Source organism: Anabrus simplex, chromosome 1 (genome assembly GCF_040414725.1).
Source record: "Anabrus simplex isolate iqAnaSimp1 chromosome 1, ASM4041472v1, whole genome shotgun sequence".
Taxonomy (NCBI): Eukaryota; Metazoa; Arthropoda; class Insecta; order Orthoptera; family Tettigoniidae; genus Anabrus; species Anabrus simplex.
In genome coordinates, this window is record NC_090265.1 from 1,098,562,867 (window position 1) to 1,098,577,425 (window position 14,559).

General features: G+C 38.9%; 1 protein-coding gene across 3 annotated transcripts in view; it reads right to left on the minus strand.

Annotated features, from left to right (window-relative positions):
- Positions 1-54: 54 nt before the first annotated feature.
- Nubpl (NUBP iron-sulfur cluster assembly factor, mitochondrial) overlaps positions 55-14,559 on the minus strand; it is a 116,188-nt gene continuing 101,683 nt past the window's right edge. For all 3 annotated transcript variants that reach the window (XM_067137296.2, XM_067137295.2, XM_067137293.2), the window contains one exon: positions 55-689. In XM_067137296.2, the coding sequence (XP_066993397.2) occupies positions 597-689 (93 nt within the window). In that variant the 3' untranslated portion in view covers positions 55-596. The remainder of the gene's footprint in view (positions 690-14,559) is intronic.

The window sequence follows — 14,559 nt, forward strand, 5'->3', positions numbered from 1 at the left end:
TATTGTGAACAAAGTTCTACTGCAACAGAGCCATTCTGAGGGACATACAGAAAGGAAGTTATATCAGTCATTTATTCTCCATCATACATTATACAGACATTTTATATTTAGCAGAAATAACTAAGCATGATATTCTGTAAACAGACAATTATTTAGACTTCACTAAAGTTATTTAGGTTACTCTTTGAAGAAATACATTTTTACCTAAATGTACCAATATGAAGAATGACACCCGTAACTGGCACACCTCATTTCAGACTCGACTGACCATAGGACCATTTAAAGCCTCTGTCCTAGTTCTTCAGAAATGAACTAATAATAATAATAATGTTATTTATTTTACGTCCCACTAACTACTCTTTTACGGTCTTCGGAGACGCCGAGGTGCCGGAATTTAGTCCCGCAGGAGTTCTTTTACGTGCCAGTAAATCTACCGACACGAGGCTGACGTATTTGAGCACCTTCAAATATCACCGGACTGAGCCAGGATCGAACCTGCCAAGTTGGGGTCAGAAGGCCAGCGCCTTAACCGTCTGAGCCACTCAGTCCGGCCAGAAAATGAACAATGAGCACCAGATCTGTATTCTTCTTGCTTTTTAGCTTAATTCTCTCTTCTTCTCCACAGTTGAAACTTGCTGCTTTGATAAGAAGTGCAAAATTTTCTTTGCAAGTGTGATGTAAGCTTCAGACTGAAACAGAAATACAATTTTAAAAAATGTAAATATTTTTGTCTTTTCTGAGTTTTGGGTGAACTTAATGAAATTTGATGCAATGACCATGTATTCTACTTTTCACTATAGTTTAAAGAACCTTGTTACATTAGCATATTTTTTTGCTAATGGTGTAATGTCACACTAATACATCAAAGGTTTTTGGTGGTGCAAGGACAGGAAAGGGCTAGGATTGGGAGTGTAGTGGCCATGACCTTAATTAAAGTACTTGCCTTTTGTGAAAATTAGAAACCACGGAAAACCACCACCAGGGTTGCCGATGGTAGGATTCGAATCCAACATCTCCCGAATGCAAGCTCACAGCTATACAACCCTAACCGTAGGGATGGGAATTTCTCTCGCTTGAGAGTCTCGAGACAAATAGCCAAAATGTTGAGAGCTTCATAAAGCATCTCAAGAGAAAGTGAATAGTGATGCACGCTCCTTAGCACATTCGCAAATTACAACAAAATGTTAGTGTTAGAACTTCTTGCTCAAAGTCCGGCATTCAGGATTATTTTAAACAACCGCATTTTTGGTTGACCTGCCATGGAACATGCAGACTATTTGCTTTGACCTTAAGTCGCACTTCCCAGTATACGGGTTAAACATAAGTTGTTCGAGGAAATAACCAGCCAGGTGGGGAGAGCGACTCAGTCGTACGCTGCTGTTTTATTTTTTTCCTCGACTCTCAGCCTAGCCAGAGTTATGAAATTCAGTCCTCGTTATCTGCATGCCTGTCATCAAGTGGTATTTTTAGTAAGTACTTCCGCTTGACAGAAACAGAGCAGACAGAGCTGTATGTCATTCAACAAAATTCTCTTCCGTGCAAAAGCGCGCTATGTGTTCGCCTCGTGCGGAACTAGGCTAATCAGCTGCGTTCTTGCTATGTGCTTACTTGAATGCTTTAGTGTTTTATGAGACTGGGAACTGTATAGTATATCAGTGTGAAAAGGACTACTGTAATTACGGGGAGGAGTGAGTTTGAACTTATAGATGTGTTGCACTTCTGTTGTTTCATGAGAGTACTTTTCAGTCATTATTATGTCTTCTAAACAACATCGAGTTGAAGAATTACGTGATGACAGCTTGCGTTCACTTGTACATGAAATGTCGGAGTTCAGCGACGAGGACGATGACTTCAGTGACATCCATTCAGATAGTGAAGATAATTTGTTCTTTGGAGGAGGCACAAGTGGTACAGGACGGCATTCTGTTGCTATCACAGTGAATGGTCGCGGGTGACGACAGTGACGATGGAGAGATACAGGCAGACTCAAACTGCAGTGATATGTCAGGGCCTATTACGTGGGTAGAAGATGGACAGAAAAGGAGTATATTTCCAGCAAAATTCATTCCTGGAGTAAAAGGAAAGTTCTTGGATGTAAAGACTCCAGAGGATATTTACAAACTGTTTGTCGGAGGAAACTAATATTTATGCTCAACAGAAAATTTGTGGGAAAACACTGGGGAACAAAATGAAACGGAGGAGTAGGGAGAAAGACTGGATTCCTACAAATAAGGATGAAATAAAACTTTTATTCGGACTTTTGCTTCTTCAAGGGATTGTCCACAAACCTACAATGGGGCATTATTTTCCTCGTGACAAGTTACTGGCCACGCCCATATTTTACTAGATCATGACAGAAAAGAGGTTTTTCCTTCTCTTGAAATTTCTCCGTTTTTATGACAATGAGGCATACAATGGGCAGATGTCTCCTAAATATACAAGGTAAAGCCAGTCTTCGATCACTTTGTGAAAATGTTTCCACACGCTTACAACCCGGATGACCAGCTATCCATAGACGAAAGCCTTCTTCTATGGAAAGCTCGCCTTGGTTGGAAGGTATACAATCCAAAGAAATGGTCCCGGTTCGGAATGGAATCTTACAAAATTTGTGAAGCGAAAATGGGTTATGTGTGGAATATGTTGTAGTACACTGGATAGTCAACAGAACTCAACAATGAAATCCATGGCATTGATCTATCACAGTCCAAGCTGACGAGAATTGTGTGTACTCTGGCAGATAATCTACTGAAATAAGGATATCTGATAGGAATGGACAACATAGCAGCGACCTTGATACTGATGCAGTGGGTACAGTAAGAATCAACCAGAAAAATCTCTCTGAGGAATTATGAGTAAAAAGCTGAAAAAGGAGAGGTAACAGCTGCTTATCGAAAGAAACTCATGGTTCTAAAATGGAAGGACAAGAGAGATGTTTGTATGCTCAGTAGTATCCACGATGCTGAAATGCGAACTGTCCCTATCATAGGAAAGGACGAAACCAAAGAGAAACCTGTAGTTTGCATTGATTACAATTATTCTACGGGGGGGGTTTGATCTTTCGATCACAGTGTTTTCCACAGCAAGGAAGCGAATGAAGAAATATTACCAGAAAATTTTCTGGCATCTTCTTGGACCTCGTATTCAATTCATTCATAATTTTCCGACAACACGGAGGAAAATTCAATCACCTGCAGTTCAGAATTCACCACATCGATAAAATCCTCGAAAAGTACACAGGTTCAACCCCCGCCCCCCACAGAAGCAATGCCTGTCCTTTCAGTTAGACCACTTCCCGCTGCTCCCACAGAAAGATTCAGCAGTAGGCATTTTCCTGATGTGAATCCACCATCGGGAAAAGGCAGCCTGGTGTGAAGAGGTGCGTGGTGTATCTGGCGAAAAGAGAGAGACATGAAACAATCTATAGGTGCTGCGACTGTGTCGCTCTCTGTGCAGCTTCATGTTTCCGTGCTTATCACGTGCAAGATGTGTAAAAACAGTGCATGAGATGTAAACTGTGTGAATAGTGTATATAATATAATTAGTGAAATCAGCCCTGATGTGTAAATTCATTGCGATACAGAAGTAATTATTCTAAGAAGACTATTAGAACCAGGCTACCACTGTAAGGACTTACTCTCAACTTATTACTGCGACTACAAACCATGCATGAAATGTATTTTTCTCAACTGCGATATTTATTTCAGAAATTGTAGATTAGTTAACAATAAAGTGTATTTGCAATGTGTATGCTTTTAATTTTCATGAACTTAATATGAAAATATAGATATTCTGAAAAGAAATATATATTTGTAATATACAGAAGTTAGTACGAGACTTAGGTCGTTTTTGCTCCAAAACTAAAACACCCGCAAATATTAACAAATACGCAAAAAATCACTTTCTATATCAGAATTAGGATATACGTAACAATTTATTATCAAGTATTTCAAAATTTGGAAGGTTATTTGATTATAAAAAATTCGTCCCCACCAGAACGGAGTTACCATATCGCGCGCTCCCCAGTTAACAGGTTAAGTTCATATGAAAACACTTATTTACTAAAAGGAATGACAAAAAACGAAACTTAGTTTAGATGGTTTAAAAAAACACAAACATCAAATCAGTTAGTTCATTCCTAAGCCTCAAGAGAATTAGACGGGCCATCAGCTAAACAAAGTACTGTAGTTCTTCGGCCATGGAATATCAAAACATTATTTTTAAAGACATAATATTTAATATGAAGTATGTCTAGTACATATGTAATGGGAATTGCTTCTTAAGTGTTTCTGACGTAAAAGTCACCCAATCAAATGTCCTCTCTGCACTCACTTGAACAGTTTCCCACTATTCCTAGTTTATTGAAAATACATTTTACAGATTTATACACATACCTATAGTAATGTTAACATTGAATCGTATAATTATGTTGGCTTGATGAATCAGGCAACATGATCTTGCTGTCATTGAACTCCGAGGTATTAGGTGACTACTGGAGTCAAACTTGTTAGACTGTTAATAATCTAATTTTAAACACATGATGTAATAAAAGTAACAAACTTGTACTACTTAAACACTTGAAAATATGAAAGAAATTCCTTAATTTACATTTTTTTTTTAAACTGTTGGCACTTCTTTAAACAAGCATGACTGGCACTGGGCATTGGCACAGAATGATTTAGTATCGTGTTAGAGTGTTTATTGCAGTTATTTAATATTTATTGGCACAACAACAAACAAATTTGTTTCCCATTGAATAAAGTTGTCTATTGCTTTTCCCTTAAAGAAGCGTATGATTTATCTCTTTCTTACAAACCTTGTATATACGTTATTTTATAACTATTTGTCTGGAAAGAAAAGAAAGAAAAATACAAATAATTTTTAACTTTACATTTACCTTTCATATAACAGCATTTTTAAAAATGATAAAAGGGGAACAAAATAGACATTGCAGTTTATTTTCTAGGACATCCATGAAATATTCCCAGGCCCATGATTTCCTCTGCCCCCCACAAGTCCAACCCTTGTCCGCATCGTGGGGGACGGGCAACAGTATGAAGTAGGGGATAGCTTGTAAGGGCGAAGTACAGTGGGGACCTTGTGTGCCCCAGGACTGCTACAGTAGCTGTGAAGGCCTTACAGGAACCCTGAAAAGTAATGGCTAACAGGGCTCTGGTGAAGTCCTGAACGGCAAGTGAGGCTGTGGAGACTTTTGGTACGGCAAATTTGGCGGAGGAGGCAACCCTCCCTCTTCGGGTTAAATGCAGAGGGAAACCACTGCCTTGTGGTGAAGAGGGATCTTCAACAGCTAAGGGAAATGACCCCAACAGAATGTAGCGTGCCTGGAGACTTCAGGTAGCAGCTGCACTGCCAGGCTCGGGTGCTATGGGCCAATAACTCGCACAACCTTGAAGTAAGCCATTACTGAAACATCAAGAAAGATAAACCGGAGTGATCCAAAGATGAAGACTTTTGGCTTGAAAAAGGTAACAAAAATTGGATTATGGAATGTGAGAACTCTGTGAGAAAGTGGAAGACTACGACAGACAGGGGCATGTATGAAGAGTTATATATTCTGGAAGACCTGAGGGTGATGGAGTGAGTTGTGAAGGTGTGAATATAGTGATGGACAAGGAGGCTAAGAGGAGCCTTATGGAGTGGTATCCAGTGTCTGCAAGGATAAGGCTGCTCGTCCACAGGAAGCGACTATATGATTAGGCTACTACAGCCGACTTTGATTCATGCGACTATATGCAACTGGGGTCGTCCACTGCAGGCGACTTTGCGCCTGTACTCCGTACAGGTCTGTATGAGTTTCTGTAGTAGACATTGTCAAGTTATTAAAAGTATTAAATATTCTGTGAGATGAATGATGAGGATTTAGTTTACATCTTGAAGAGTCCCTACCTGACGAGGTGTCAGAGGAAAAATCGCAAAAGACGACATCGGTGCTGGGCAAACACACACACACACACACACACACACACACACACACACACTCTCTCTCTCTCTCTCTCTCTCCCAAGGACTTTGTTGTTTCTTTTATAAGCTGATACCATTCTGTACGTACTTGCGTTTTCTGGACAGTAACTCTCCATGGTAAGCCCATGATCTCTCTTACTTGATCAACCCGTCTTTTTGCGACCCGTCCTCGTGTCCTTGTACCAGAAACTTTTCCTTGGACAATTAATTTTTCCAGCTAAAAGGAAGCCAATGGGAGAAACCCATTATCTGCACAGTGATTTGGACAAGGACCTCCAGAAGTTCTTTGATTATTATCAAATGTGTCCAGAAACGCTCCCCACTATATCTTGAATGCAATAGAGCCAAAAATAGCCAAAACTTCAAACTTCAGGGAGACAATAACACCTCTGGAATGTTTAACTGTGACTCTAAGGTAAGTGATATGAATAGTTTTGGTAAAAAGGGACGATATTTATTAAAGAATCAAAGATTAAATTTAGTATGCAACATACAAAAATGAAAGAAATACATAAGAAAAAAATGTAAAAAGGGTTAAACAGAAATATAAATACCTTTAAAACTAATTTCAACAGTCTAAATGTTTTCAATCATATTCTCAATTTAATTTGTTGTATTTCTACAACACATATCACTTTAAACACTTTGTTATGATGAATCTGAAAAGTTGCCAAACAATTGCCTCCAGAAGTTTGTTATGATGAATATGAAAAGTTGCGAAACAATTGCCTCCGGAGCCGGATCCGTCTTGGAGGGTGTTGGTTCAATGGTCCAGAACGACAGAGATGGTAGGTATGTATGTATGTATGTACATATATGGAGACTACATGTGCAGAGAAGTGTTATGTAATTCATCCTCATCTATAAAAATTTGCTGGAGATTTCTCACAGTCAGTTTTCAATTCTCAAGAATCTTCTTCATATATGGAAGGAGGCTTACCAAAAACTGGACCAGCCAAGTTGGCCATGTGGTTAGGGGCGCACAGCTGTGAGCTTGCATCCGTGGGATAGTGGGTTTGAATCCCACTGTTGGCAGCCCTGAATATGGTTTTCCATGGTTCCCCATTTTCACACCAGGCAAATGCTGGGTCTGTTCCTTAATTAAGACCACGGCCACTTCCTTTCCACTCCTTTCTTATCCCACCATCGTCATAAGACACCTATCTGTGACAGACAGTGCAACATAAAGCATATTGTAAAAAAAAAAAAAAGAAAAAAGGTAACTGCTATCGTCCTTAACGGCTTTACTTTTGACGAGTAATTGTAATTATGCTATCTCTATTTCAAGGAACTTTTCTCGTTGTCATCAAGTTTCTTATCGTTCATTTTCCTGCACTTACGCTGTTTCATAGTGCCCACAGAAATGTTCTTCCAAGTTTCCTTGACTTTCCCTGACCTACTAAGAAAAATTTCCCTAACTCACATAAACTGAGCGGCAAGTTAATTCGCCGAACAGCATGTTTTAAAAGGAACAAGAAAAAAAGGAAATTCCAGCCTCAGCCATTCCCATAGTTGGCCTAATCTCTCTCCACTTCCTTTGTTTTCAACTATTTATGGAAAAACTATTACACTGATGGGCACTTTATATTCTGTATAATCCTGAATACCACCCGCCACCGAATAAGACCCTCACCCTAAATTTGAGATGGCAAAATACGGAAAAAAATAAAAATTAAGTAACTTACATAACTATTTTATTTTCTTCAAATATACCACAAATATAAATTCACACAGCTTGCAATTAATAATATCATTGCAAAAAATCATAAATAAAATCAGTCCAATACTCAGATCATTCACAATTCACCATCGTCATCTGAAGTTTCACCATAGGAACTTTCGTCGCTGGCATCTTTCCACTACCGTCCACTGAATTTGAAATTCCACATTTCTTAAAGCTTTTGGACATTAGATCGTTGGGAATGCGTGCCCATGCGGTCTTGATCCAGTTGCATATTAGTCCCCCTTCAGGCCTCTTCACTCGTCCGGTTGGTGTTAACGCGTGATCCCCATCAGACATCCATTAGGTGTACAACTGCTTCATTGCAGTTTTGTCCAGCTCCATGGATAAATGGTTAGCGTGCTGGCCTTTGGCCACAGGGGTCCCGGGTTCGATTCCCGGCAGGGCCGGGAATTTTAACCATCGTTGGTTAATTTCGCTCGCAAGGGGGCTGGGTGTATGTGTCGTCTTCATCATCATTTCATCCTCATCACGATGCGCAGGTTGCCTACGGGAGTCAATTCAAAAGACCTGCACCTGGCAAGCCGAACATGTCCTCGGACACTCCCGGCAGTAAAAGCCATACGCCATTTCATTTCATTGCAGTTTCGAAAGGCCGGTTCACGCTCACATCTGACGGCTGTCGAATAGAAGTGAGTCCTCCGGGAGTTATCGCAAGATCGGTTTTTCCTTTCCTCATCATATCTTTTACGGCGTCAGTTGTACGTCCTCGGTAACTGTCCAACACAAGCAGGTTTCATTTTTTTAACAAAGCTCCCAGGCGATGTTGCCAAATGCTTCACCCAGTCCTCAACGAACGCATTGTCCATCCAGCCAGACTTGTGTTCTAACAATAACACCAGACGGCAAGTTTCCTTTTGGAAGTGTTTTCCTTTTCAGAACCACATATGGAGGGAGTTTGGGTCCATCTGCTAATACGCACAACATTACCGTGCATCGTTGCTTTTTGTTACCACATTTTCTGATGGTTGCATTTTTAGAACCCTTTATATTCACTGTATTTTCCAATGGCATTTCAAAAGAGATGGGTGTCTGCTCAGCATTCCCAATTTGTGACAGCAAATAAGAATTTTGCTTCCTCAAATGAATAATGTGACGCTGAAAGGCCATTAATTTTTCTTCATACGCCCCAGGGAGACGTTGTGAAATAGACGTGCATGTCCGAATGCACAATTCCTTCCTCCGATAAAAGTTTCCGATCCATCCGCGGCTTGCAGTAAAACCCTGTGTTTTTAGTTCTTTTGAGGTCTCTAGTGCTTAAGTTTTTCCTTCTTCTGCCAATCACGAATACACGATTCGTCAATATCGTACTTTCTGCCATCGGCACAATTTCCGTATATTTCCGCTTCGCTTACAACTTTAAGTTTCTCATGCACAATAAATGACCGCAAACGCCATTTTGAATCCGTCGCTTACTATCAAGACAGCCCTTTCACGGGACAGATATGGAACTCAAATGTGAGCGAGGTAGACTTCCGTAACCAACAGTCTCGACTCTCACAAAGTACGATATTCCGCGAGATCAGCTATTCGTGCACCCAGCATGCCAGCAACACTTGTGAAACAAATGACGATCGACCATCCACAGCAGCGTCTTTCATATTTACCCATATTCTTTGATTTACCATACTTCATTACCTTACATTTCACGTTTACATGCGACTGTAACTGTATTGAGAAGAAACGATCTTGTTTTTTTAGAACGCAACTAAAACACAATAAGACCTGAATGCCCGTTTACATGTGGTATATTGAGTGCGGTAACCGTATTCAAATTTATTTCAATACTCCATGTAAACGTAGTAAATATTTACAATAATGAACGGCTTGAATACAACCCGCACCCAAGATTTAGAACCAATATATTGGGGCGGAAATTGTGGGTGGTATTCGGGATTATACAGTGTGTGTGTATATATAAACAAATTGTTTATAGGTAATATGTATGCCTAACATATACCTTTATCTTATCATTTCCAAAGAACAAAGTACTACTAACTTATTAATAGAGTAATTCAAATATGAAAATAAAATTATTTTACCACAGCAATCTAATACTATTTCATGTGGATTTATAGCACTCTTGAGATCAAAAAATTAACTTGTGTTTCTAATGCAGGTGAATATCATGAATTCCAATTAGTCTAGGTCTATGTTCAAAACAGTTCCCAAATTTGAAGACAAATCAGTGATAGGCACCATAGGTTTCTGACTTTGAAATCTTCTGAGGAAAGGTTGAACATCTGGCAAAATACTTCTAAAAGCACTTAATTTTGCGTTAAGTAGTAGATTCTTCACAGCTTCTCTAAAGTATTAAAGGTTTTTTTTTTTTTTGTTTGTTTGTTTGTTTGTTTGTTTTCAGTGTACTCCTTCACAGATTTTTCAATTGATCAACACAGCATCCATTTTCAAACCATGTTATTGCAGTGAACTTGTAAGGAAATGCGGTGCTTGTTATTTCTATATACTGTATTTAGCACATCAAGCAGAGCTATCTTTAAAAAGATTGTGCAGTGATAAAAAAATTAAGAAGGTCCCAGTCAATTTTGGAGATCCCAGTTTTCATGGCTTAATAAACTCTATGCAAACTGCATATGTGTATATCAAGAAGAGATTTGGCCTCACGGTTTAGGACTTTCAAATGAATTTCAAGTTTGTTTGTTTTGTTTCTTTGCTATTTTGCTTTACGTCGCACCGACACAGACAGGTCTTATGGTGACGATGGGACGGCAAAGTCTTAGGAATGGAAAGGAAACGGCCGTGGCCTTAATTAACGTACAGCCCCAGCATTTGCTTGGTGTGAAAATGGGAAACCACAGAAAACCATCTTCAGGGCTGCTGATAGTGGGGTTCGAACCCACTATCTCCCGGATGCGAGCTCACAGCTACGCGCTCCTAACCGCATGGCCAACTCGCCCGGTCAAGTTTTTTTATTTTAAAAAAATAAAACTATGGTTCATGGTGTGGGTTACTGTAGTCACGTCCTAGTTCATGAACCGTGGGCAACGGCTGAGTGGCCTAATAAGTGGCCCTGAGAGTCGGGATACCAGTTGCTATGGAATGGGAGTGGGCATCTCAGACATATTCTGAGTCGTGGCCCTCCTTGTGCTCAAGCGGCTAGGACTATACAATCTGTAACCTTTACTACAGTGGTTACACAAACAAAGCACTAAACACAATAAAGGGGGGAAAGTAAGAGCAACTACACAATATCAGAAACCACTACACACTCAGCGAAACATCAGCTGGAGTTATTATTTATAAGTTTCATATTCCGTATTGATTGGATTCAATGTAATAGACAAGAAAAATGTTCCACCGATCAATACATTTATTGTGAATGAATTATTGCACCAGTACCGGTTTCGGCCTATCTTGGCCATCATCAGCTAGCACACAAATTTACAGTCATTAGACAAAATTACAAAGATGTTACGTAAGAGCATCCGGATGTCTAATGAAAAATGGAAGTAAAATATATTGCAGTATGTTGCGTTAAAATATCTCTGATTAAAAGTGGTGATGGTTAGAATAAACTAAAACCTATTGATTGAGCATGGACATAAGTACATAAACACATTAAAATATATATATGCCACATCATAAGACACTAAAAAATATAGCACATTAAACACATTAAAACATGGTATATTTTAAAAACGTCTATTAAAATTTGAGTTCATGTTGCGTTGCATTCATTCTTCAATCCTCTTGTAGTTCTTGTGTTGATTAAGTTGTATTAGGTGAATATCGAGAATGTTCTATGGCTGATATACTTTGTATTGGTATGTTATAAGAACTCTTGTCATAAAAATTTGAAAATTGAGTACTGTGCAATTCAACTGTTGATGTAGTCAGGTAAGATTTATATATACGGCAACACAACAAATCTCCAAACATATCGGTACACAACCTCCACAGCAACAACAATAACAACCATATAACGTGCACAGGCGAGAAAAGTGTCACCACCAACTGCTCTAAAATTAAACCCTATCTTGCTGTATATATAAATCTTACCTGACTACATCAACAGTTGAATTGCACAGTACTCAATTTTCAAATTTTTATGACAAGAGTTCTTATAACATACCAATACAAAGTATATCAGCCATAGAACATTCTCGATATTCACCTAATACAACTTAATCAACACAAGAACTACAAGAGGATTGAAGAATGAATGCAACGCAACATGAACTCAAATTTTAATAGACGTTTTTAAAATATACCATGTTTTAATGTGTTTAATGTGCTATATTTTTTAGTGTCTTATGATGTGGCATATATATATTTTAATGTGTTTATGTACTTATGTCCATGCTCAATCAATAGGTTTTAGTTTATTCTAACCATCACCACTTTTAATCAGAGATATTTTAACGCAACATACTGCAATATATTTTACTTCCATTTTTCATTAGACATCCGGATGCTCTTGTCTAATGACTGTAAATTTGTGTGCTAGCTGATGATGGCCAAGATAGGCCGAAACCGGTACTAGTGCAATAATTAATTCACAATAAATGTATTGATCGGTGGAACATTTTTCTTGTCTATTACATCAGCTGGAGTACGCGGATCTCCGCCGACAACAAATACGTAAATATCTAGGGGCAACTAGTGGACAATAAACCAGGAAGGTGGAAGGAGCTTCAACCTACCGAGGGCATGGACATGGCTTAGGTTGCGGTTTCCGAAATAATTCGCCGTGATCCTTAAATTTGAAAAATATTATTTACAAATGAATTTTACAAATACATTCTGAACAAAATTCACCAACTTGCAACTTACGAACTATATGCTCTGTGGTACACATAACTTAGAGGTTCTTTGATAATACCTTCGTACAAGTTAAAAATTTCAAACCAACTATACATCTAGTTATAAATCCAGTTGTACAATGCAATTTATAGTGTAGTAAACGTACTCTCCAAAACTCTAGCGTACATCAAGCGACTCTGAACTACCAGAGGCAAACCGCAAGGTAAATATATTAAACTACAATCTACATATTTTTTTTTTTTTTGCTAGGGGCTTTACGTCGCACCAACACAGATAGGTCTTATGGCGACGATGGGATAGGAAAGGCCTAGGAGTTGGAAGGAAGCGGCCGTGGCCTTAATTAAGGAACAGCCCCAGCATTTGCCTGGTGTGAAAATGGGAAACCACGGAAAACCATCGTCAGGGCTGCCGATAGTGGGATTCGAACTTACTATCTCCCGGATGCAAGCTCACAGCCGCGCGCCTCTACGCGCACGGCCAACTCGCCCGGTAATCTACATATTTAGTGAAACAAGAAATGGAAATGCCTCGAAAATCAATAGGCAAGCCCAGCTGAAAAGCTAAGGCGTCATAAATAATTAATTTGGCGAATCTAGGTTAGGCTAGGGCAGATTCCTACACGAAATACCAACCGAACATTCTGGAAATTTTAGCCAGAACGGATTTTTTTAAAGGAGGATCAGAGGTATTCAAAGACAGAAACTGGTAGAAGAATATAGGAACAGAGGATCGCTTAGTGTTTTTAACAAAGTAATGGAAGTGTCAGTGTTAAATATTAGGAATTTAGATAGGTTGAACAGAGGGTTACTATGGTGGCTGATGGGATTATGCAAGAAAAAGGGATGGACAAGTAAAGAAAAGTCACTATGCATATTATGTGAGGCATCAGGAAGTGATATACACTTAATACGTAATTGTAAAGATACAGAAAAGGTAAGAAATAAACTTTTGAGTGCCAATAAAGAGGAATTATTAGAAAAAGGGGATGAGCAAAAAATCGTAGGGTGGATTATCAAAGAATGGGAGAACGGGGATGAATTAAATAGGTATTTATGTGTGGTAAGGAGAGTTTGTGAAATAAAGTTAAAAGGGAATAGTGCATTATGTTATTTGGGTCTGAAATAAGTGAAGGCAGTGAGGTTTTTGTTGGCTAGTCATGAAGGTATAAGACTTGAAAGTGGATGTGTAAGGAAGTGCAAAGGGTTAAGAGTGTAAAATGAGAATGAATTAGAGTGTGTAAGAGTGATGAGTAAAAGTTAGATGTAAGGTTGTGTAGGTGGTAGGTTTGTTAAGGGCAGTTAAGTAAGATAAGTATGGTTTAAAATATGTGTGAAATGTGAGTGCACGTTTGTTAAGATAAGGACAAAAAGTTAGAAGGTTCGATCATATCTGATTGTTAAACCTGGAGATACATTGTAAAGGTGGAAGGTGTGTGAAGTGTAATTAAGATGCGGAAGTGGTAAGATATTGTAATTTTGGAAGGTTTTAATTGATACTGATACGATATGTTATTCTTGATATGGCAAGACATGGACGTAAAATTGAAATAGTAGTGGTAAGCAAGTTAGATAATGAAAGTCATAACGCAACTGTTGACACACAAGTGAAATGGAATTTGTCTGGAAGTAGGTCAGTGCATACATAATATTAGGAACTGCTAAGTCAGTATGTGATCGGGTAGGCACATGCGCTGATGGCAAAATGTTAAGTCAACGGATATGGGTAGCAGTGCTCTGTTGAAATAAGTGTGTGTGAGAGTTAAGGTAGATGTATATGAGAGATATGAATGGATAGTGTTACTGTTACTTGCGAGTTCTTTCGTCGACATTTAAAGGCGATTAGTAATGCCTATCGGCTGCTGTTCTGTTAAGAAAATTCTAAATGAAAGAGGGTAACATGTTTTCGTTGACAAAGTTAGATCCTCACCATTCCATTTGGCAGCAAACCACACGAGTGCTGAAGCCCAGGTCCACATGTACCCTGCCCCCCCCCCCCCCCTCTCTATCTCTCTCTCTCTCTCTCTCCTTTCTGGACCTCTATTTATTAACAATTGC